The sequence below is a fragment of the Carassius carassius genome, chromosome 5 (assembly GCF_963082965.1).
Source record: "Carassius carassius chromosome 5, fCarCar2.1, whole genome shotgun sequence".
Classification (NCBI taxonomy): Eukaryota; Metazoa; Chordata; class Actinopteri; order Cypriniformes; family Cyprinidae; genus Carassius; species Carassius carassius.
Window position 1 is genome coordinate 36,020,367 of NC_081759.1, and position 23,891 is coordinate 36,044,257.

The window sequence follows — 23,891 nt, forward strand, 5'->3', positions numbered from 1 at the left end:
AATCAATATTGTTTTCTAAGTAACGTTTTCAGTCTTGTGATGAATATCCTCACTTTTATTGTTACAAGATGTTCTCCGATTAACCTTTGAACATTGTAAAGCAGATATCAGTGTATTTAGACCGTTTTACTGCCTGATTTGTGTATTCTGCCAAAAGCAATGGTAGAATTGAGTTTTTGATTTTAAGACTGAAAACCGATTTCTATTATTTTGTTCATGTGTCCTGCATCCCAGTGTAAATAGTTCATGTATGTACAGGTGTATATGTTTGAAAGATGAGGAAATGCTATATTTTTCTGACCATTTACAGCAGTGAAGTCTAAAAAAATAAATGTTCTTTTAAAGTCAAGTCACTTTTCATTTGCACTGTTTTGTTTGCTGATGTCACTGCTCTTTCCATGAGTAAAATCCAAAGGGAGTGTGGGTGTGACGAGACATTGACGTATGCACACTTTCCCCAGTCACATACCTGACTCTTCACTCGACCTGCTGTAACGCTTGCCATTATTTCAACAATCAGCTACTTGATGTGAGGTAAGTGCATATACAATATAGAAGTTGGATTTAGTTTTACCAATTCAAGCATCTAATTTTTGAGTCTCATTTTTACTTCTGTAGTTTGCTTCATGGTCTCCAATTACAAATTTGCAAGTTAATGCAAATTTCTTCAAAAGGAAAATGCTGTTTGTTAGCATTTTCATAGGCAGGATATTTTATTAGCATATTCTGTGCTTTAAATTAGTTAAACATTTACTATAATAGAAATGGCCTCAAACACATTCTTTGAGGATTTCCAGTGGGTTAGTGTCTCTTAAAAAGAGATTGATTAGAATTTTCCTTAACCATTTAAGTGTTATGGACCTATATGGGGAAAATAATTATCTATTATTTCCTGTAATTTTACACCAGGTTAATGGAACAATGGTTTGCTTTATTTGTAAAGTGTGTGGAATAATGAATTTGTTGTTTACTCTCTATTATAGACCCTTTCGCTATTTAGTTAGATCAACATGTCCCAGCTTTATTCTAACCCAGCGGCTGTTCCACCTGGTTTGGAGTACCTTACGCAGGTGAGTGCGTCATGTAAAATGAATTCTTTCATGTAAATAAGATGGTAAGAGTTGTACAATTACATTTGCCAATTGCCATAATAAGCGAGTAATATAATAATGTCAAAAAGGAACATTTCAAACAAAAATTATATATATATATGTATATATCATTTACTCAACCTTTGTTCTGAACTGTTTCTTTCCTCTGTTTCGAAGAAAGTTGGTAACTAAACAGTTTTAGGTCCCCACAAACTTTTATAGTATGAAAAATAATAATAATTCTCAGTATTAACTAAATGCTTATTAGCATAACATGCATTTAACTAACATATTGGCTGTTTATTAGTACTAATAATACACGTATTAATGCCTTATTCTGGATGACCATATTCTACATCTCTTAATCTTACCCAATACCTAAACTTAACAACTACCTTACTAACTGTTAATAAGCAACAAATTAGTTATTGAGGCAAAGGTCATAGATGGTAGTAAGTCAATAGTGAGAACTTGTTCCTAAATTAAAGTGTGACCAGAAATTCATACAGGTTTAAACCAACCTGAGGTTTAGTAAACGATGACAGAATTTCCATATTGGTTGAACAATCCCTCAAAGGTGTACACAATAATTGGTATGTTATAATAGGAAAATTTAATATATATGCTTTTTGTTCTGCTCTTACAGATTGACCAGATATTAGTCCATCAAAAGATTGAGCTCCTTGAAGGTAAAAGTTCTGAAATCTTTATCCTTTTGAATTTTTGTTGGGCACACTAAATTATAAGTCAAATGCTAATGAACAAATGATCTTTTTCAGCCATTATTGGCTTCGAGACTAATAATCAATATGAGATTAAAAACAGCGTGGGTCAAAAGATCTTCCATGCTAAAGAAAACACTGACTGCTGCACACGAAATATCTGTGGCCCTCTGAGGAGTTTTGAGCTGCAGATAAAAGATAATTTTGATCAGGAAGTGATTCACTTAATCAGGCCTTACCGCTGCACATCCTGCTGTTTCCCCTGCTGTCTTCAAGAGGTAACAAGAATGCAGCTGAAGATCTGTGTAGAGTTTTTCTGATCTTTGAAGAGAGAGAGATGGGAAAAAATATTTAAACAAGATTTTCTGAAATTGCTAAATTTATGATAAATATTATATATGTATATATATATACTTACATAACCCATTCTCCGATTCTTTTTCCTTTTGAAATGTGACATTGACTGAAGATGGAGGTACAGGCTCCACCAGGGAATGCAATCGGTTACATCAAGCAAGACTGGCACATGTTTAAGCCCAAGTTCTCCATCTATGACATGTCCAAAACAAAGGTGCTGTCCATCGAAGGGCCTTTTTGTGCCATCAGCTGCTGCGGGGATGTGGATTTTGACGTATGTATTTATCTGTTATTGTGTCCATATGCCACGTTTGTGTGACTGCAATCATTTCTGAGATATTTAAACATATATAGTATCAGGGTATATATAGGATATTCACATTGTGTTTTCCAGACCAAAATGAAGTATAATATAGTTTGTGTTTATTTTTCTGTCCTCTGGTGCAGATAAGCGGTAAGGATGGACATTCTGTTGGTCGCATCAGTAAACAGTGGACTGGCTTCATCAAAGAGACACTGACTGATTCAGATAATTTTGGCATCAACTTTCCCATGGACTTGGATGTGAGGATGAAGGCAGTTCTGCTGGGAGCATGTTTCCTTATAGTGAGTTATGACACAAAAACATTCATTCATCCACCACTTTTGCTATTTCCTGTTACTTTCTTTATTTGAACATTCATATATTTTATTTTATTGTTTCTCTGTGTCATCCTGCAGGACTTCATGTTCTTTGAGCAGACCGGTGACTCAGGACAGCGTTGCAGTGTGTTTGGCTAGAAGGGAGTGGGAGAAAGATTGTGGTTCTTGGTTAAATTTTTTTTTTCTGTTATATTCATATGTAGTATCACTACATTTACCACTTATGAGTACTTTCTGTTTGTTCTAACATCAGTAAAAGTCACTATAAAAATCACTATAAAATTTACAAAATAGCTGTAGACTGGCTATAGATAAACTATATTTTAATGTTGATTTTCTCTTTTGTAAGAATAATAAATTATTAATTTTTCCTACTGAAATCTCCTTGCTCTCTAGAAGAAAGAAAATGTTTCTGTGACCACACCTCTAAAACAATTTTATGATAACAAAGTTCAGAGTAATTACTCTGACTATTATCCATCGGTCCATTTTTTATTTATTTTTTATGAACGTCTATGGAAAGACGTCATGAACAGCTTGACATTTGCCTTACCATGCTTATCATACATATTCATTTTGAAAAGTGTATAGATTATTATTGCTGATTAGGAATATTCATTTCTGATCATAGTTTACAAACTGAAGTGCATGAGTTAGGCTTTTTCTGCTGCCATTGTGACAAAATATCTGCCAATAAAGAGCTGACTGATAATTCACCAATTTAGGGGTGGCCTACATATTGTAGGATTCACACAGAATCCTCACTAGCCTCCAGATTTTTAGAAGGTTTGAAAGTAACAACCTGAATAAATATTGATGTGATTTAAAAAAAAAAATGTCCTCTGAAGTAAAGGATATATGATCTGATATTAAAAAAAAGAAACAATTTAAGAGACACTCACTGGAGAATTAAGTTTTTTTTTTTTTTTTTTAGAACTGAGGTGCTTTGCATAAATGTACTATTTATCAGTCAAGAACATAGTATTATACTCGTCATTTAATATTAAATCGTCAGCATTAATTCTTATCAGTATCTGTAAATATTTCAATATACAGCTACACAAAACAGTACTATTTTATTTAGCCTACTCTTAGTTATGCGTGAAGCATTTGAGTGGTTTGAAGGGGGTATTGATGACTAATTTCTGAGAAAATTATTTAAGAATGTGTTTAATAGCTTGAGGAAACACTTAAAATAGCATTATTGGGACCTATCGTATTGGACAAACTCATAAATCATTTTCAGATGTAGTTCATGTTCCTGTCCACCGGGGACACCGACGTGACGTCATAGAGACGCGGCGGAAGAAGAGGGTTTTCGCCCTAAAGAAGCGCCAGCTCTCATTGAATGAGCCAAGATTTAAATCAGCCTTAATTTTATCTTTCATTTTATCTCCTCGCAAAACTAAGTTATCCCCTTTTTGCGTTGGCAGACAACGCCAAAGCTTTTGGCTCGAGGTTACGGTTAAACGGTGAGTAATCGATGGTGCCGACACCCCACATTTTCTGCATCGCGACACCGGAGGAGGCCAAGCAGTGTTTATTTGTGATCGGTGCTTGATTTGCTCGCTGGAATGATGCGTTAGATGACCAATGCTTGTGGTGCTCTGTTCTATTACAAACTTGAAATATAATTTTAGCTAAATACCAGACTGGTGTATTAGCGAGGCTCCGCATGTTCCACTTCACACTTTTCACATAATTCAAGAGTAAAAGAGCGGAACAAAGCGCATCGTGCGCGAGTTTATATTCCTCTGCTGCGACTTTGACTCTCTTCTTGCAACTGCATGGACAAAATACAGCCACATACATGTGCTAGTTTTGCTTTAAATAACAATAAAAGGTCATGTAATTTTACATAAACCTTTAAATGAATACATTGATCTAACATTTCTCGGTATTGCTGTTAACAGCAAATGACTGAGATGGCTACATCAGAAACTTAACTCTTCATTATAGAGCTAAACAATGCACTCGTGACGATTTGAGACAATACTGATCTCAAGAGGCATACTCGTGATGCTTTAAACTAGGGCAAAATAGTAAAAGTTGTATTTATTATTATTGTTGTTGTTATTATTATTTAAGACATGATGATCAGTTAATTATACGTTTTTTTATTAAAATGTAGTATTAACCATGAATGATCTTTGTCCTCCTTCATGCACAGAGCAATTGTGACACCAGAGTAGAATTATTCATGGTTCTGCTTAGATGAAAATACAGAATTATGTTAAAACACTGCACTCTGATCGTGAATACATACATTTAATCATTTTAATCTATTTTATTAATATTTATATATACAGTGCACTATAATAATAAACACAGACTCTCAAATGTGTGACCTCCTGCATAATTTTGGGAACTAAAACACCATACATATTATCACTATCTACAATACATATTTTGGGATTGTTTTGTATTGTGACACGTTATAACACCTCATTAGTTACATAGTTATAAGTTAGTTAATAGTTGGAAATGCCATGAATTTTTTCTACATTAATCTCTAAGGTCATCCTCCCATAATAACTGCCCTACAATGAAACATATTTTCAAGGAAGGCCTGATTGAAATACAAAATGAGAAATATTTGTTAGTTTTTTTTTGTAGTAGTATTGAAATGTATGTAATTTTTTTGCTTATTTTTAAAGCTCACATTAAATCGAAATTGAGCTTATTTACTTCGTTACCACACATTACTAGTCTTGAAGTGAACAAATAAACTTTGCTACTTGATCCACATCTATGCTATTAAAAACTTGCTGTGCTAAAATCAAACCAGTGTGTTTTTCAACTAGCTTGGTGTGTTTTTTATTTTATTTTTACACTTGTTATTCTTTGGTGGTTGTTAGTTTGGTCAAGTGGACTGTTGCTAATTGTGCATTCAGCACAAATTACATTTTTAAATTAAATTAAAATGTATGCATTTAGCAGACGTTTTTATCCAAAGTGACTTACAGTGCATTCAGGCTAACATTTTCTACCTAACATGTGTTCCCTGGGAATCGACCCACAACCTTTTGTGCTGCTTACGCAATGCGCTACCACTGAGACCTGAAAGAAACAAGTTAAAATGTACTAAAAATAAACTTGCTGATCTCGCTAATGTTCGTATCTCAAATGAAAACTAGAGTTTTATTCACGTTTCAGGTCACTGGATGTGCTTGCGTTCTACATTTTTTCTACATTCATCATTCATCATTCTGTTGGTTCTTTGCTCTGACAATTGTTGTTTTCTGTCACACATTAGCGAGGAGGCAGGCTGGCGCAGGTCGCAGGGTGCTCCTGGATCATGAGAGACAGTGGCAGCAGCCTGGCTCAAACACACTGGTCCAATGAGCTGACGCTGACCGCAGGGCAGGAGGGCGCTGGAGTCGGGGGTGCCATTGGAGGTGGCCATTTAATGAATCCAGCCATGGCCCAACATGCCCCGAGTCCAGCCCACTTCAAACTGGGGTGCAGAGAGGAGGACGTCAGAATGTGGGGTGCAGACTATACTGTACCTGAGGTGAAGGACGAGGAAGAAAATGTGGAGATGGAGAGTGAAGAGGATCTGGTGGAGAGGAAAGCCGAGGGTGGTTTACAGTGTAATGATAAAGGTGACGATGAGGAGTGGGGCTCGCCAGAGCACTCAAACCTAGTGGAAACGGATGTCAGTGTTACAGATGACTTTACCCTCTGCTTGGCCCAGACTAGCCCCAGTCCATTCAAAGAGAGGAAGCTAGCCCGGTTGCGGTTTCGGAGCCAGATGTGTTTGAGCGTTCGCTACAGTTTGGCCCAGCAGTGGAGAACTTGGCGTCAGCGAGCCAAATGGGCAGGAACTATGGGATACAGGAGGATACGCAGATGTCGCAGACGCCGCTACTCTGGCAGCCGACCTTTCCAGAGACCACCTGGCAGTTCATTGTTAAATGGAGATCCAGAAGGACGTTTGAGGACAACAGAAAAAAGAGGAGCTGATTTATCTGGTGAGAATTAACTCTCTTATTGACATCTGTGGTATAATTTTGGAAAAGTTAGTCTTTGCAACGTTTTTTTAAAAAGAGTTGATAAGATTAAAGGGTAAGTTCACCCAAAAATGTCATTAAAATTCTGTCATTAATTACTCACCCTCATGAACGACCACAACTTCAAACACAAATTAAGATATTTTTGATGAAATCCAAGAGCTTTCTGACCCTGCAAAGACAGCAGCACAACTGACACGTTAAAATAGTCAATATGTCGCTAAAAAAGTGTATGTGACATCAGAGGTTCAACTGTAATTTCACAAAGCTACAAGAATACTTTTTGTGCACAAACAAAACAAAAATAACTTTATTCAACATGCGGCGGGTTACTCTTGATAATGGGAGTGGAAGATGATGCGAAAAAAGAAGTGTTTAATAAAGTCGTTATTTTTGTTTTCTTAGGGCACAAAATGTATTTTCGTAGCTTCGTAATATTATGGTTGAACCACTGATGTCACACGGACAGTTTAAACCATGTACTTACTATGCTTCTGGGTCTGGGAACGTTTCAGTGCCGTTGCGGTCCATGCAGGGTCAGAAAGCTCTTGGATTTCATAAAAAATATCTTAATTTGTGTTCCAAAGATGAACAAAGGTCTTACAGGTTTGGAACGACATGAGGGTTTGAATTAATGACAGAATTTGAAAGGTTTATATCCTGGGTTTTGGGAGTCCCCAACAACAAGTTGACATGCATGCAAGTTCAAAAAACACTTTCATTGTCTTTACCTTACTTGCTCAAGGACTCCCAAACGATTCGCTCAACGATTTATTTTTCCGAACCCCTCCTTTGCATGGCGTTAATCTGCGGTGATTGGTCGATTGGTCTCATTTTCATTTCATCATTAGCCTGTAATGCCTGATAAAGCAGCATTTGTGAGCGCAGTGCTGCTTTATGTACAGCGTTACCGAGGTAACGGCAATTTTAACGCTCGCATTTTCATTCAGTCTAACGCAAAAACACCAACACCAACAAGTGGGCATGCTAATGTTTCATGTTGCCGTCAACATTAAACGGCTTGGGATTCGTTTTAAAAACGACTCGTTTCAAAGATTCAGAGTCGAGTCTTTCTTTTGAGAGACAATACATTTATACACGGTGCACTTTCAGATTTAAAACTTTGCAGGATGGTTTCATTCATTTCTTATATTATTGTTTAGCAAAGGTAAGCTATGGTAAATGACTGGTAAAGCATTCCAACTTGTGACGTCTGTTTATTTATCCTCCTCCTAGGCTATTAATGACCCCTATTGATTTCCTAGGGTCCTGTAGCACACATGGGATTCCGAAAGGTAGGGATGGTATCCATGGTGCAATCATGGGGGACAGGGAGGGACGGGCCTCCCCTGCTTCTGTCCAGTCTCAGCGGGAAAAGACCTCCCTACAGAATCAGCTTAGCAGCGAACACATCTCTTGTGTACAAGGTACAACATATAATTTTTCCTAAATATGGAACAGGAACATAGGAGATGTATTATGGTTATTCTCCTCTCACTCCTTCTCTGTCTCAGGTATTCTGGATGAGTTTCTCCAGCAGTATGGGAGTTTGATTCCCATCCATGTGGATGAGGTGGTGGAGACACTTCAGGAGATCTTTAATGAGAGCTTTTCAAGTCCTCAAAGGTCAGAGGTGGCTCACACCAGTCACAAGTCTTATTGAATCTTGCCACATTGATGAAAGACTTGACTGTGAAGTCTCAATTTGTATACCATTTGATCTTGTGCCTGTTTACAGGAAGTTAATGGTGCAACATTTAATGCAGTCCTACCAGCGCATGTCCGGAAGTGCAGTGATGCGGGGGTTTCGTGTAAATTACAAACGTCACGTCCTCACCATGGATGATTTGAGCACACTTTATGGTCAGAACTGGCTCAATGATCAGGTGGGCCTCTTGGTTAAAAATCATTTGTAATTATTATTTACCATTATTAATGATATTGGGCCACATTCACTAATCGTATGAACACTTGTTGGATTGTTTTTCTATAATTTGGATACAATTCAGAACCAACTCAAATTCTCTTTCTCTTTCATCATATCGCATAGGAGGCATACGCTATCATTCAAATGTTTTTAAAACTCTCATATTTGCCAAGGCTGCTTTTATTTGATCAAACATACAATCAGCATCATTACTCCAGTCTTCAGTGTCTCAGAATCAGAAATCATTCTATTGTACTGATTTGGTGCCCAAGAAACATTTCTTCTCATTATCAATGTTGAAAATGGTTTTGTGCAAACAGTTATCCATTTTTAAAATATTTATTGATAAACTGAAAGTTTAAAAAAACTTTTAAAATAGAAATCTTTTGTAACCATATCATCATCAATCGGCTGCGAACAAGGTAGGTTGACAAATTTTGTCCATTCTTTGCGATTGCTGGCAGCTTCTCGTAGTTCGCTCACTGTTGCTGGTACGTCCTTATTGATGAGTTCGCCAATATATAGGTGGTATAGCTTTCGCGCTCTGCCTCGACTTCTTTTGCCATGCCGCTGTTGTGGTGCATACAAGACATACTTGTTGATCAAGTCGCTCTCATGTCTTCTTAGGCAGTGTCCTACAAATCTTAGCTGCCTCTGTTGTACTTGAAGAACGAGTTGGTTGCGGCCGACTATTTCATAAATCTCTTTATTGCTCTTCTTGTCCAGATGCTTTATGCCAAGCATGATTCTGTAGCAGTTGGTGGCAAAACTGTTGAGTTGGTCTCTGAGTTTGCTGCTAAGGATCCAGCTCTTGCAACCATAGAGCAGGATTGAGACACATGCAGATTCGAATATGTTGATCTTGAGTGTAATTGGAAGACTTCTTGACTGAAACATGTTCCTCATCTTCCAGAAGGCCCCCCATGCTTGGCCTTTTCGTATTTTGACGTTGGATTCGCTAGAGGCGATGTGGGAACCAAGATATTTGAAGTTCTTGGTCCATTCGATGGTCTGTCCATCTAGCTCTATGTGCTGATGATTGTGTATTGCCATGTCCAGACCGGCATATTCTTGGTTACTCGGTGCTTCTGTTTTACCTATATTGACTTGAAGGCCTACTTTCCTGGCCCACTTTGCTGTTGTTGTGAGTTGTTCCTGTGCTCTGTCCAGGGTGTTTTCAAATAGGGCGATGTCATCAGCGAAATCCAGGTCAAATAGTAATACTTCTGGATTTCTGCTGGATTCTTTTAAGTGTGTTACGATTCCACGCGATAATGTGTTCTTTGCATGCTCTTCTTCGGCTCGAGTTAATACATAGTCTATGACGATTATGAATAGGAAGGGAGCTAGGGTATCGCCTTGTAGGATAACCATATATATCCTATAAATATTTTGCAAACTTCATTATATATGGGGATTGTGCCTTTTGTTTTCATTTATATATTTATTGATAATTTGGCATATTTCAGATTCATCAACATTAAAAGATGGGCAAAAAATAACAAGACTTGTTATTAGTGAATGTATCTCTCACAGTGATTTGTGACTATTATGGCACTTACATCAGTTTGTCAGAGTTGTATAGAGAAGATATCCACAGTTATGACTCTTTTATATGATGAATGGGGGGCCCGTTTTCTGGGATTGTGCTGAGTTCGCTCTCTCTCTTACATCTATAACTCTCTGCGTCACCCAGGTCATGAACATGTATGGGGATTTGGTCATGGATGCTTTTCCTGAAAAGGTAGGAAAAACAAGCACACACACCCATTTGACAATGTAGACAATGACTCATGACAAAGCCATTATATGAACCTGTATGTCAGACAGTTAAATGACTATGAAAACAGTGAATTAGCTTTCATTCACTCTCTCTCTGTCTCACCGTGTCTTGTTTTTTAACCTACAGGTCCACTTTTTCAACAGCTTCTTTTATGACAAACTTCGGACGAAAGGTTATGATGGGGTCAAACGGTGGACAAAAAATGTCAGTGATGGGGAAGGATTTTGTCTGTCTTTCACAACAATTTTATTGATACTTGCTAGGGGTGTAACGGTACGTGTATTCGTACCGGACCGTTTCGGTACAGGACTTTCGGTACGGTACACGTGTGTACCGAATGCAATATTTTGTGTGCGGAACATATACATTTTCGTGTTTCCAAACTAACATATTAAGTGGCGGAAGTCTCCGCGTTCAGCGCAAATCCCGCCCTGCAGCTTATTCTAAGGCCGGTGACACACTGGCTGCGTGGCGTGAGCGTGGCGTTTCTGCTGCGTGTCAGTTGCGTGATGGCTGCTTCGCGTTTTCTGTGTCTTTACACACCAGAATCGTGCCTGACGCAGCGTTGGCGCGCTGCTCCTTTTGTAGGTGACATAGAGGGAGACCGCCGACAGACCAGGATCTTGTCTTCACGAAAACAATATCTATACTTCATGTTGAGCATAAATATAAAGCCTACTGATAAAGGACACCGTCAACAGTATTGACGGCAAAATAGACTATGTTTGACAGGTGCAATATGCCAGTGTGTCACCGGCCTAAGGTTTTCAAAAGGCATCACGCGAGTGTGAACATCACTACAACTAGGAAAAAACGATTGTAATTCAAACGCAGCTCCCGTCGGCATTTAAACAGACCTTTGCTCTTAATTCCGATCGTTCCAACACAATAATGAAATCTGAGCAGGTCTAAAAACTGAAACGGTTGATGCTGCACTTTACACTTTGGAAAAGTTATATTTTTAAAATATGAGCAGGCCTACAAGCTGGGATTGGTAATGCTGCACTGTAATCATAGTTATTTATTTATATTTTTCATTATATTTTATTATATGATATTGGCTTGAGACTGAGAGAATTTTTAGTGGAGAACTTGGCAGCAGTATTTTATTTTTTATTCTTTTTTATTTTATATATATTTTATTAAAAAGTATTTTAAAAAGTGTCTAGTAATAAACAACCTGCAGTTTAATGTTTGCATTTCTTTCCCTTACTGTACCGAAAATGAACCGAACCTTGACTTTAAAACCGAGGTACGTACCGAACCGTGATTTTTGCGTACCGTTACACCCCTAATACTTGCACATTTTAGGACTGTAAAGTTAATTCGATTCATTGCTTTTTGCACTGCTTTTTGTGTTCAAAAGTAAAGTGGATGCAACATCATTATTGTAGTACTACGTTTATTTCACTGTTGTTTATTCCAACCCCATTAGGTTGATATTTTCCAGAAGAAGTTCTTATTGATCCCTATTCATCTGGAGGTGCACTGGTCATTAGTGTGTGTGAATGTTCCTCAGCGTAGCATCACATATTTCGATTCCCAGAGGACCCTCAACCGTCGTTGCCCCAAAGTAGGTGTTGTTTGTTCTAATGAGGCTATTTTAATGGCTACGCTCCTTGAAACATTCCTGAGCCTGCTTTTTGTTTTACAGCACATTGCCAAATACCTGCAAGCAGAGGCAATTAAGAGAGAACAGGAGGAGTTTTACACAGGGTGGAAAGGCTTTTTCAAAATGGTAGGGTGAAAGGTGAATTTGATGTGCGTGTTTTGTGCATTAGCGAAAGTATTAGAGAAATAAGGAATAAAAGAGTGGAAAAGCCATTTTATGTATGTGCTGTTGACTCTTCTGTCCTTGGAATGTTTTAGAATGTGGCAAGGCAGAACAATGACAGCGATTGTGGAGCTTTTGTCCTTCAGGTTAGCATTTTTCGTTTTTGTATTTTATATTGGCTGTGTTATTTTAACACTTGATTTTACTCACATGTTCACTCTTCTTATCGTTGTTCTCCAGTATTGTAAGTGCCTGGCCCTGGAACAGCCTTTCAGCTTTGGTCAGCAGGATATGCCCAAGCTACGGAGACAAATGTACAAAGAACTGTGTCACTGTAAGCTGTCTCTGTGAGACCGTGACATCTTACACTTCTAAATAATCTCCAAGTCCAGACAGCATTTAGGCGGGAAACGTGCAAACGTTTTTAACCCTCTTTTCGTTCAATGACTTTGTATTTTGGCTTGGTGAATGCCATACTCTGTTCGGCCCAGTTGTTTGTTTGCTCTGATCAAAACGCCAGAGTTGTTGTTTTCTAGAAGTTGGAAGGGGAGCTGACCTCAGTGAACTGTTCTTTAGGTGCCGCCGTTTTGTTGGCAATTATATTTTTTATTTTTCATGATCTTGATGTCAGTAACTTGTATGTTAAAGGTAATACCATGGACTGGTGAGGGAGGAGACTTGCAGACATTTTAAAAATGTAATGCGATTTTCAATTACTGAGAGTTAATACGGACCACGACACTATATGAGCAGTTTTGTTTGTTCAATATTGTTTGTCTGTTGTCATGTATCTGTACGATTTAAGATGCAAAACTATGGAGGTAAAAAAAAATAAAGTGCAGCTGTAAATTAAACCGTTTTATATCTTTTGAGATGCATACGTTGTTGTAAGATGTACTAATAAAAAGCTGGAAAATAACTGAGCCTCATCAATTTTTACATTAGTCATAATATTACTGTTCATGTGTAGTAGTTTGTAATGTGGTGACTTCGAAATGGTTCTAAATACAGCAGCTAACTATAAAAATGGGCCTATAGTTCGATGGACAGGCTAGACTTGCTAAATTTCTGTGCTTGGATCAAAAAAAACATAAACAGATGTATGTGTGTTGAGTATACTCTTACAGTATAGTAAGTGTGTACCATACCTTTTTATACCATATTATAAAAAATAATACTAAAACTGCCAAAGTATGATAAAATAAAAATAATTGAAAAGGCAATGACACACTTCTTAAAAAATGTGTATGCCTAAATTACAAAAATGATTTAAATTAATTACAGAGGAAAGAGCCAAATTATATACTTTTATTTAAAGAATAAAAAAAAACATCGTGGAGATTAAGTGTACCAATTTCTAGTTCCTTTTAAATTTAGCATACGAAATAAAGATGTCAACAACAAAACCAAGTATTTCTTTGTAAAAGCAAACTTCACAGAGCTGAACAGGCAATGACCATACCTGGAAATCTGTTGACGTTGAAATACGCCACTGTAGGCCAAGCGAACGATATTTTGAGGTTTAGCTTTCGTCCAATCACATGTAAACTAGAGCAGGACTTGACGTGACAGATGCGGCTACCATTTGTTGAGTGACGTCTGTACTACCCAATAAGAATATATGAAGGGCGGGACATATTCTGACTGATGGTCGAATGCAGCAATCACAATTTTAGTAAGAAACCCGTGTTAAACTATATAAAACATTTTCACGGTGTGCTCGCCCTTTGTGATAATGTCGGCAGAATATGAAGGGAGGTAGGGCAGACGGAATTTAACGATATTGACGTATTTATTTATGAATGAGAAACCATATGCATACATGTTGTCATTCAATATAGTAATCCCGCTTCTAGATGCTGTTGGAAGTAGCTTGTGTTTGCTGATCTTGAATGTCGTAAATAAGGTATCTTTTAAAACCCGGCGTTAGCATATGAGCGCTTAGCAGCCGGGCCTGCTCGAGGATATTGACGGTGAAAGAACTCTAATGTTCAAAATGATGGTTTAGATCGCGAACGGTGTGTTGTTATATGAAACTAATGCGTTCAATCCTACAGATTTAGAACTGCTTGACACATAACCCATTAGTGGCCCCGAGTAAAGCCTGTTTTTTTTTCTTCAATTCTTTAATGTTGCACACACTTAAAATTATTTTGCTGATTTTCTCTATTAAATACATTTTCTGTTTAAAACTGTACATGCAAACCGGTTTACAGTTGCTAATTTAATGTCATACTGCCTTAAAGGTAGATGAAATCTGTTTTGTTTTTCTTATTTGACATACACAGTCATAATATATCTTCATAGAATATTAGTGCATAACGTCTATATATAAATAATCACACAATGAATATTAGTGTATAATGTTCTTATTTATTCCTGTAATGTTACACTGCCCTGTTTGCCTTACAGTGCTGTTTAGCTGTTTTGCTGCTATTGCAGAATAGTTTCCATTGATAGATCAATACAATATATATATGTCTGTCATTAATAACTTTATGGTTCTAATGTGTTTAGTGCTAATTCTTTTGCAGACCTAGAGAGAATGGCCCCGAGGGCATGGAGCCAGATGGAATCATCGAAGTGAGTTCATAACAGTTTTTTACATTTAACTATTCTACATACACACTGTGTGTGTGTGTGTGTGTGTGTGTGTGTGTATATATATATATATTTCCCTGTATGTCTCTCCTGGCACAGCTGTGAGAAGGGGGTTGGCACTGAATGTGCTGTCAGTTGTTTTCACTGTCTTGTCCTTACTGTGGGGGTCAGTGATTCCCCCCTTTTTTTTCTTTTTTTTTTTTTTGAAAAACTGCCAACCTGTTATCCTTTATGCATTATGCATTGAATGACAAATAGCAAGTCCTTTCTTTTCAGAGCGAGATGGAGTAAAGATTAGCTTGTCCATGGCCTTCTGTATCTTAATCATCATCTAATTACTCTTTTCCCTGTAATTGCAGAGTAACTGGCATGAGATCGTGGACAGCTTTGATGACATGAACCTGCGTGAGACTCTTCTCAGGGGAATCTATGCTTATGGTTTTGAGAAGCCCTCTGCCATCCAGCAAAGGGCTATTCTCCCTTGTATCAAGGGTAAGATACCTTTAACCGTATGTGAGTGTGTGTGTATATATATATATATATATATATATATATATATAATATATATATATATATATATTATATATATATATATTATATATACAGAATTCAACTCACAAGTATTGTACACTGGACACGTCACATTCAGTTGAAGATGACCGTCCAAAACAGTTCATCTGTTCACTTAAAAAATGAACAAAGTTGCACTGATGAGTTTTAAGTTCAGTGTTATGGCAAAAAAGACAAAAAGAGAAAGCATGATCTGTATTACAGGTCTCTATATGAAGCATATAGCCATTCAAGCTACAGAAACACAAATGACAATGTTATCATGTACATTAACAATGATTTGGAAGAAAAATATTGTAATTTAATGGAAGACAGGATTTTGAACTGCTTCTAGATTAATAGCTGTGTGCTACGGACAAACTATGCGTGGCACCACTGGAGTACATTCACTTCTAGAAAACCGATTTAAAGACTGGCACAACAGGGCTATATGATTTTTGTCCGTTGTGAGACCCCCCCCCCCCTTTAGGCTGCAATTGCCCATCTTTGTGTGCTTGAAGAAGAACACCGTTTCTATCAGTTCGAGCTCACTTTCTGGCCTTTTGTCTTTCCCCACACTAGGATATGATGTCATTGCACAGGCTCAGTCAGGTACGGGCAAGACTGCCACCTTTGCCATTTCTATCCTGCAGCAGATTGACATAGAGCTAAAAGGTTCTCAGGCCTTGGTTCTGGCACCCACCCGTGAATTAGCTCAACAGGTTAGTGCTGTCTCTGTGCTCACTGCTTTGAGTAGGACTGTATAACTATGTTTTGGGTATGGGAGAGTTTTCCGTTGTGTTTGATTAAATCTATTACTATAAAAATGAACGTGCTTATTTGGAAATCTAAAGCTAGTATGTAGTATTGTGTAAAATAATAAAAATATAAATATATATATATAAAAACAGCGGTAAGTGGTAGTTACATGAAAAAGGGTTTGGATAGAGGCACACTTGCTATCAATGCAAGTACAGACCTTTTTGTCTGTGTTTTAAAGGTTACATTACACTTGATTTTCTTTGTCATTACAGATCCAGAAAGTGATTCTTGCTCTTGGAGACTATATGGGTGCAACGTGCCATGCCTGCATCGGTGGGACCAATGTGCGCAATGAGGTCCAAAAGCTGCAGGCAGAGGCACCGCACATTGTAGTGGGAACCCCAGGTCGCGTCTACGACATGCTTAATCGAAAGTTCCTCTGTGAGTACTCCGTATTGTGAGAGATCTAGTGCTGGGGCTGGATTCACCCAAAAAAATTGTAGGATAATTTATTTTCTAACTTGGTGACGTTAAAATTATTTTGCATTTCCAAAAATATTTCTTAAAGGGGTCATCGGATGCCCATTTTCCACAAGTTGATATGATTCTTTAGGGTCTTAATGAAAAGTCTAAAACATACTTTGGTAAAAAAATTCTCAATGGTAGTGTAAAAAACACCCTTTTTACATTGTCAAAAACAGCTCTGCAGAAATCAAACCATTTTTTTCATGTTGCTTTAAGTACAAATGAACGGCCGTGTCAATCAACTATCGTGGGAGCAGCCTTCGTCCGTGTGACATCACAAAAACAAAAAGATGAGAACGCCCTGATTTGACGACAGGGGATATTATTTTTAGGGATTAAATAAAAACCACTGTGTGGATTTGTATTATTATTATAGGGTAGATGTGTACACACCGAGAGGCAAGCTCCCGCTCTCTCTCGTGAAGCCATCACGGAAGTAGCTTAAACTGTTATTCATCAACTGGCCGCTAGAGGCTGGCTGCAAAAGGAAGCTTATGCCATAGACTCCCTATGGTAAAGGGGTCGTTGAAGCAGCTGTGTCAGAGAGAATCTTTAAGATTACTTACAACAGAACAGCAACACATTTTGTGGATGACTATTTCGTGATAGGAGAGGAGGTCATTCTGACTTTGCTACGACAATCTGGCGCTTCTGAATCAGCTACTGTAAGTATGTTTTGTAAATAGTTTAAGTATCTGCTATTGAATGTTCAAATGCAGAGTTTTGCACATCGCGTGTGTCTGTGTGTGTGAGAGAGAGAGGGTCACACAGTGGAGGTCTTTACCGTCCGTGGCTTGTGTATTGCAAACACATACGAGTTTCATCACTGTGTCTGTCACATTACTCTGTTCCCCCTCGGGCTTGAACTAAACTAAAACTTAAAACTAAGGACATTATTAACTGACTTTACATTTATTTTGAAAGATGAAGCTTGCAATTATGGAAAGGGGAGTTACATTTTCGATGAGTGCTTGTGGTGTTCGGCCAATCACAATGCACTGGGTCAGTTGGCCAATCAGAGCAGACTGCGCTTGTTGGAAGGAGAGAGCGTTTGAGAGAGGCAGGGCCTAGAGGACCTACAATGTACATTATTTGAAAAATAATGTGTTTTTTTGAACATTAAAGCATGTCAACATATTCTGTTACACCAAATACACAAAATAATGATCTTTATTTCACGGACACTATGTCCATGTTTTTATACAGTCTATGGTATACACACTGCCAACACACATTTATGTTCAAACAACATGTATAAGTGAAATTATCATCCGATGACCCCTTTAAAAACATTTTCTTAATTTTGATTTTTTTATATTAAAATTCCTGAAAAGAATGTTCCTAAAAATCCTCTTGAAGTTATTATAACCTCCAAATTGTCTTTAAAGCTAGGATGTTTAATTTAACTGTGTTGTTTGAAATGTAGATCATTAATATAATGCTTAATATTTTTTTATACCTAGTTTTTTTTTTTTTTTTATGTGAACGATGATCTGTCATGATTATGCATGACTTGACTAAGAAAAATGTATTTAAGTTTAAAACTGACTCAAATAGGGGCCTCAATTTTAATTTGATAATTACATCATTACGTCATTTTATAATTGTATATTTATATATAATTTTTTAAAGAAAATATTTGAGAACTTTTACTCTTATCTTTTTTGTGTTCACCCCTCTTCCAGCTTCTAAGTACATTAAAATGTTTGTGCTGGATGAAGCGGATGAGATGCTGAGTCGTGGTTTCAAGGACCAGATCTACGAGATTTTCCAGAAACTCACTACTAGCATACAGGTTAGGATGTGAAACAGACTGTATTTCCTGAATGGGCTGTTACCATGCTGATTATTTCCAAGCTGAATTGCATTAGTGTATATGAGAATATGCTTTTGCCAAAGCAGCAACAAGTACAAACAAACACAAATGGCAATGAAATCTGGATTTTCATTGCTTCTATTGAGTCCACATCAGTTCTATTAATACCAGTAGCTTTTTAGGAGACCCAGCTTTGTTTAAGGGGTCATATCATGTGCTAATGTGTTTGTTTATAAATGTGAGTAGGCCTCAGCATGTTGTTGTGCCGTTGGTCCTCCAGGTGGTGCTGCTGTCAGCCACCATGCCTGTGGAGGTGCTGGATGTCACTACCAAGTTTATGCGAGAACCAATCCGTATCCTGGTGAAGAAAGAGGAGCTCACCCTTGAGGGTATTCGTCAGTTCTACATCAACGTTGAAAAAGAGGTACAGTGCTGTCAACTGTCCGATCTTGGGGTACTTTTATGCAAAGCGATAATAGCAGACATGCATGGATCACTTACATGAATGCAGCAGAATTTTTTCCCATTTTAAAAGGACACATTGAGTGTTCATGTGAATTGATTTTGACTAATGGCTGTTAACAGGTCATCGTGTTGGTGTTTGTGTGTTTTGTCAGGAATGGAAGCTGGACACTCTCTGTGATCTCTACGAGACTCTAACCATCACTCAGGCAGTGATCTTCATTAACACACGCCGGAAAGTAGACTGGCTCACAGAGAAGATGCATGCCAGGGACTTCACTGTCTCCGCTCTGGTAAATACTAAAAGTGTCACACTGCAACTTTAACTGGAATCAGTATCATTGGGATCACTTTCAGAGAGCTATACAAATCTTATTAAAACAATCAAAATCAACAATCAAAAAATAAAATGAAGATTGTTGGTAGCAAAACTGTCTAGGTTCCCACTGGCTTCCAACATGCAAACAAAAAATACAGTGGAGGTCAATGGGAACCGAAACTGTTTGGTTATCAACATTCTTCAGAATATCATATTTTGTCTTCCACAGAAGAAGAACGGACATATAATGCATAACCGGTTTGAAACGACATGACAATGAGTAAAAGACCAACTTTTCATTTTTGGATGAATTATCTCTTTAAATGTATTGATTTGTTTATTTATCTTTTGCACTGTGTATTGATGCTGTGCATTATTGTATTCATTCTACACACTGATGCTCTGATATGTGCTCCTCTATATAATTTTCTGTCTAATGAATACTGTAAATGTGAATAATGTAATGTATACAGTGTGGTGTGTTATATTCGTCAGCATGGAGACATGGACCAAAAGGACCGTGACCTGATTATGAGGGAGTTTCGCTCTGGTTCTAGCCGTGTCCTTATTACCACAGATCTGCTGGTGAGCAAATGCATCAGTGCATGTTCTCCTAATGGAATGAATTCTATTAAAATTGGGTTCATATAGCAGATGAGGTTGCCAGAAGTCCCTGACTCCTTGATACCCTCTAGTGCTTTGGGGTAATTATAGTATTTGGTATAAATATAGTGTGTCTATTCTGCTATGGATGGCTCATTCTGTCCTTCTCCATGGCTTTATCAAGTATATGTTAAATATCAATGCTAGCAATTGTAAGTTATAGTAAGTGAGCTTTGATACTGGAATTGAAAAACACTGGGAATAAAAAGAAAATGTCTTCTCATTCACAGGCCAGAGGTATTGATGTCCAGCAGGTGTCTTTGGTGATCAACTATGACTTGCCAACCAACCGTGAGAATTACATTCATAGGTTTGTGTTTGGTACACCATTCTAACCTTGAGCTTGACTTAAGCAAATTAATTATTCAGTGCTGTTTTATTATTTCTAATGACACGTGTGTCATCTTTTACGCTCTTAGGATTGGTAGAGGAGGCCGTTTTGGCAGGAAAGGTGTAGCCATCAACATGGTGACAGAAGATGACAAGCGTACTCTGCGGGACATCGAGACCTTCTACAACACCACCGTAGAAGAGATGCCCATGAATGTGGCTGACTTGATCTAGAGATTTATTTGACCTGATCTAGAGACACCCCCTTCTCCCTATCTCTACAATCTCTCTCTTTATTTTCTAGTTTAAGCACTTCTGAATGGAGCAGGGAACATGCAACTCCCTGCGCTTCCACAGTTGCAAATCAGTCATTTTATTTTCCCCATAATTGATCACATTTTTTTAACCTCAAATGCTGAATGTACATCACTTTATCTCCATCAACCTTCATAATAAACATTGAGATGTGGGCTCAGTCATCTCTTATGGAGAAGAGATGCATGTTCTGTCACTCTGCTCCTGATTAGTCATCCTGGGCTCATTTTTTTATTTTAGCTGGGAATCATCAGATTTTTTGAAGGAGTAATTGGACTACAGTTACTGGTTTCCAGCTTCTGTGATTGTTTCTTTGAACACACCTCATGCTGCTGATGTATTTGGGCCATGTGGTAAAAGTGTGCCAGCTTTTAATCAGACATGAAAAGCATTGGATTTGATTCATTATTTTATTTTATTTTATTTTTCTCAGATCAAATTACTCGTTGCTGTACTGTTTGGTGTAAAACTACCAAATCTATTTAATCACCCTTATACAGTATATGATGTAAGATGTCTCTGAGTGAATTGAGATATTTGGAAGTCCTTACACAGATTAATTTTGACTGGTGGTACAAATATGTGATGGAGAAAAAAAAATCTATTGCAACTTTTTTCTTGTTTTTACATTTAAATTGTTTTGCGAGTGTATTTCGTTTTTTTGGAGGAGGGGGTAAATTTCAATAAAGCTACAGCCTCACTCTTTTCTTGTCGTTAAGTGGTTTGCAAGTATGGGTATGCTGATTGCCTTTTTTCTTTTTGCAGGTTCAAGTTTTTAAAATGACTAAATGTTAGTTGCATGATAACAGAAATATTCAGTTTTTCATTTTTGGGGGTGCTAATGTAAAGAATCTACATTGGAATCTGTACAAATTAAACGTTATTATGTGTTCACTTCACAGTCATTGTTTTAACCAACCCCTAAACCTTTAGTTATTCTATCCAGCTTTAAAAAAAAAACATTGAAAGGATTTGAGGTTAAAGAGCTACATGAATGTTCGTTTGTTAATACATTTACAAGCAGAATCGGCCATGATTTTTTACTGCATGTGAACTTTTAATTGACTGAAAATTGCTCATATTTTTTTTTTACCTAACTAATAGATATACAAAAAAAGTTGTTTATAGTAAAAAGATACTGTAATGCCATTGTTCAACACTGGATGGAGACGCCACACAGCAGATCTGAACCTTGAGCATGCAAGAACATACTGCAGTAACAATTCTATAACAATTCTGTTAAAATTTTAGTTTTGCCTTTTACCAGACAAGTAATCAACATGTAGCATATGCATGAAGGCATATACAAGATGTATGTTGCAAATTAACTAAAAAATCACTCATAGCACATTGGAAGAGTTTGCTAGTAATTGCGAATTGCACTGCTTTTCAAATTGGCCATAAACTTTTAACTGAATCTCTCTCCTCTTCATCATCTTCGTCCCCATCACAATTCCACTGCACCTTACCATCCCCAACGGATTTCAGTTTCTCGCACAGCGTAGGTGGCCACGCCGCCTCCCCACCCCCCTTCCGTGGCCACAGTGATTGTGGGGCATGGTGATTTTGCAAGTGGGAGGCTCGTAAAGGCCTGGCTGGTCTACGGGGCAGTGTGATGGATGGAGGGAAGGCCGTAGACTCCATTTACATGAGAACAGAAGCCGGAGAGCGGTTGAATAGAGGGGCTTTCAATCTGCTTGTCATTGAAAAAGCTTAAGAACTTTCTCCAACGACTAACCAACCCCCTGCTCCTCCGCTCTCTCTCCCTCTTACTTTCTTCTTTCTTCTCGACCCCCTTTTTCCACCCTCGCTGTCTCTCATGCTTTTCTTCCACCACCGTCCTCCTCCCCTCCCTCTGTCCATCGCTCTTTCTTTTCGCTCCAAGCCCCCCTCCCTACTTCATTTTCCCTCTTTCTTTTATCTCCGACCATCCAATCTGTCATTCTGGATCTCTGCGTCTCTCGCATGTATGATGTTTGGCTTCTTTCAGGCTTTCTCTGGACTCTCCAGCTCTCTCGTGAGGCCCCCACTTAAATTTTGATTTGATTGTCGACACAACACCAGGAGACATCAATGTGTTTCCTCTCTTTATTCTCCTGCTCTTGCTTATAATGAGACTGATCCCATACATGAGAATGACTCATGGACAATAGCTCCGGCACACTCCATATTCAGCCTCCACATAAAGTAAGGTTAATTGTATAATAAGTGTGTGACAATGACTTGTGACAATGGCTCGAGTCAATATTGATGCCGTACAGTGGGGTTTTGTAGCGTCAGGCCGTGAGCCAGTAGAAAATTGCAGCTGTTTTTTACATTCCTGCTCTGGTTTGAGGTAATACCACTTGTTGCTCTTCTATGGAATATTGGTGTGGTAAATGGGTCATAGGTTTCAGTCACTCAACGTGTCACAAATCCAGAGAAAACATACTAATCCAATAGAAGATTCTGAATTTACAAGCCACTGTCTAACACCGAGACCATGCATGGCTACTGCTGGTTAAAATCAACATGTTCTTCACCTTTGCACAATTATATTCTTTCAGTATCCTTAGAATTGTATCTACAATGACACAATCTAACAAATTATTATTCAGACTTTATGATCATGTTCCATGAGCAGAATCATTGCCATAGAAGAACAACTTTGGTTCCACAAAAAAAAAAATTCTGAGTGTAAAGAAAATGTATAAAAAAGCTATACTCTATTACGCTAAACTTTTTTCACCATTAACAACTTTTTGTTCAATGGGTGTTAAAAGTTTTCAATGGAACCATCAATGCCAATGAAGAACTTGTATTCTTAAGAGCGTGTTGTCAATGATTATACCTGAGAAACTAAAACAAAAGAGAGAAGAATAGAGTACAGACACTCCTTCTCCTGTTCTTGGAGTGCTGAGGATCTTATCATTTTTACTGATGAAAAAAAAATGAATTTCCACAAACAATTATTATGCATATTTACAATGATTAGATGGGAGAAACAAACAAAAAAGAGAAGAATAAATACAACAAGTTCTCCTTATCCTATTCTCAGAATGCTGAGGATCGGATTAATTTGTTGACTGATAAAAATGTAAAGCCATCTATGCTCTTAAAAATTAAGGAGGGTTTCGGAGTGATGCCACAGAACAACCAAAGAACAATTCTTAAAAGAACAATTTAATAATCTAAAGAACCGTTTCCCCTTTTCCTTTGCACTGGAATGGATGTTAACTTTTTTTGTGGAACTCAAGATGC

The 23,891-nt window shown here is 37.7% G+C and overlaps 3 protein-coding genes across 5 annotated transcripts; all 3 read left to right on the forward strand.

Moving 5' to 3' along the window:
* Window positions 1–407: 407 nt before the first annotated feature.
* Window positions 408–3,076, forward strand: LOC132141462 (phospholipid scramblase 1-like). Its single transcript, XM_059550983.1, has 7 exons — window positions 408–534; window positions 984–1,070; window positions 1,738–1,780; window positions 1,871–2,091; window positions 2,283–2,444; window positions 2,618–2,776; window positions 2,891–3,076. The coding sequence occupies exons 2-7, from the start codon at window positions 1,011–1,013 to the stop codon at window positions 2,948–2,950; spliced, it is 705 nt and encodes a 234-aa protein (XP_059406966.1). The 5' UTR covers window positions 408–534; window positions 984–1,010; the 3' UTR covers window positions 2,951–3,076.
* A 1,010-nt stretch (window positions 3,077–4,086) lies between these two features.
* Window positions 4,087–13,228, forward strand: LOC132141463 (sentrin-specific protease 3-like). 3 transcript variants are annotated; one of them, XR_009433897.1, is made up of 11 exons: window positions 4,088–4,284; window positions 6,069–6,786; window positions 8,091–8,252; window positions 8,340–8,451; window positions 8,564–8,711; window positions 10,449–10,496; window positions 10,662–10,739; window positions 11,971–12,108; window positions 12,190–12,285; window positions 12,405–12,455; window positions 12,550–12,638. XR_009433897.1 is itself a non-coding variant. In XM_059550984.1 (11 exons), the coding sequence occupies exons 2-11, from the start codon at window positions 6,111–6,113 to the stop codon at window positions 12,658–12,660; spliced, it is 1,608 nt and encodes a 535-aa protein (XP_059406967.1). In that variant the 5' UTR covers window positions 4,089–4,284; window positions 6,069–6,110; the 3' UTR covers window positions 12,661–13,228. The 3 variants fall into 3 exon arrangements, 2 of the variants coding, with proteins under 2 accessions (XP_059406969.1, XP_059406967.1); XM_059550984.1 differs by having other exon boundaries at window positions 4,089–4,284; window positions 12,190–12,273; window positions 12,550–13,228; XM_059550986.1 differs by lacking the exons at window positions 11,971–12,108; window positions 12,190–12,285; window positions 12,405–12,455; window positions 12,550–12,638 and adding an exon at window positions 11,830–11,970 and having other exon boundaries at window positions 4,087–4,284; window positions 10,662–10,787.
* Window positions 13,229–13,957: 729 nt separating this feature from the next.
* On the forward strand, window positions 13,958–21,357 carry LOC132141464 (eukaryotic initiation factor 4A-I-like). Its single transcript, XM_059550987.1, has 11 exons — window positions 13,958–14,067; window positions 14,844–14,892; window positions 15,270–15,402; window positions 16,042–16,181; window positions 16,494–16,662; window positions 18,432–18,541; window positions 18,843–18,986; window positions 19,180–19,317; window positions 19,839–19,928; window positions 20,237–20,316; window positions 20,426–21,357. Exons 1-11 carry the CDS (start codon window positions 14,045–14,047, stop codon window positions 20,568–20,570), a joined length of 1,221 nt encoding a protein of 406 aa, XP_059406970.1. The 5' UTR covers window positions 13,958–14,044; the 3' UTR covers window positions 20,571–21,357.
* The last annotated feature ends 2,534 nt before the right edge of the window (window positions 21,358–23,891 follow it).

Coding starts and splice junctions, on each gene's coding strand:
- LOC132141463 (XM_059550984.1), top strand. CDS start 6,111: ATGAGAGACAGTGGCAGCAGCCTGGCTCAAACACACTGGTCCAATGAG. Junction 8,712..10,448: donor AGAACTGGCTCAATGATCAG/GTGGGCCTCTTG, acceptor TGCGTCACCCAG/GTCATGAACATGTATGGGGA. Junction 12,109..12,189: donor TCAACCGTCGTTGCCCCAAA/GTAGGTGTTGTT, acceptor TTTGTTTTACAG/CACATTGCCAAATACCTGCA.
- LOC132141462 (XM_059550983.1), top strand. CDS start 1,011: ATGTCCCAGCTTTATTCTAACCCAGCGGCTGTTCCACCTGGTTTGGAG. Junction 1,071..1,737: donor GTTTGGAGTACCTTACGCAG/GTGAGTGCGTCA, acceptor CTGCTCTTACAG/ATTGACCAGATATTAGTCCA. Junction 2,777..2,890: donor TGGGAGCATGTTTCCTTATA/GTGAGTTATGAC, acceptor GTCATCCTGCAG/GACTTCATGTTCTTTGAGCA.
- LOC132141464 (XM_059550987.1), top strand. CDS start 14,045: ATGTCGGCAGAATATGAAGGGAG. Junction 16,182..16,493: donor CCCGTGAATTAGCTCAACAG/GTTAGTGCTGTC, acceptor TTGTCATTACAG/ATCCAGAAAGTGATTCTTGC. Junction 16,663..18,431: donor GCTTAATCGAAAGTTCCTCT/GTGAGTACTCCG, acceptor CCCCTCTTCCAG/CTTCTAAGTACATTAAAATG.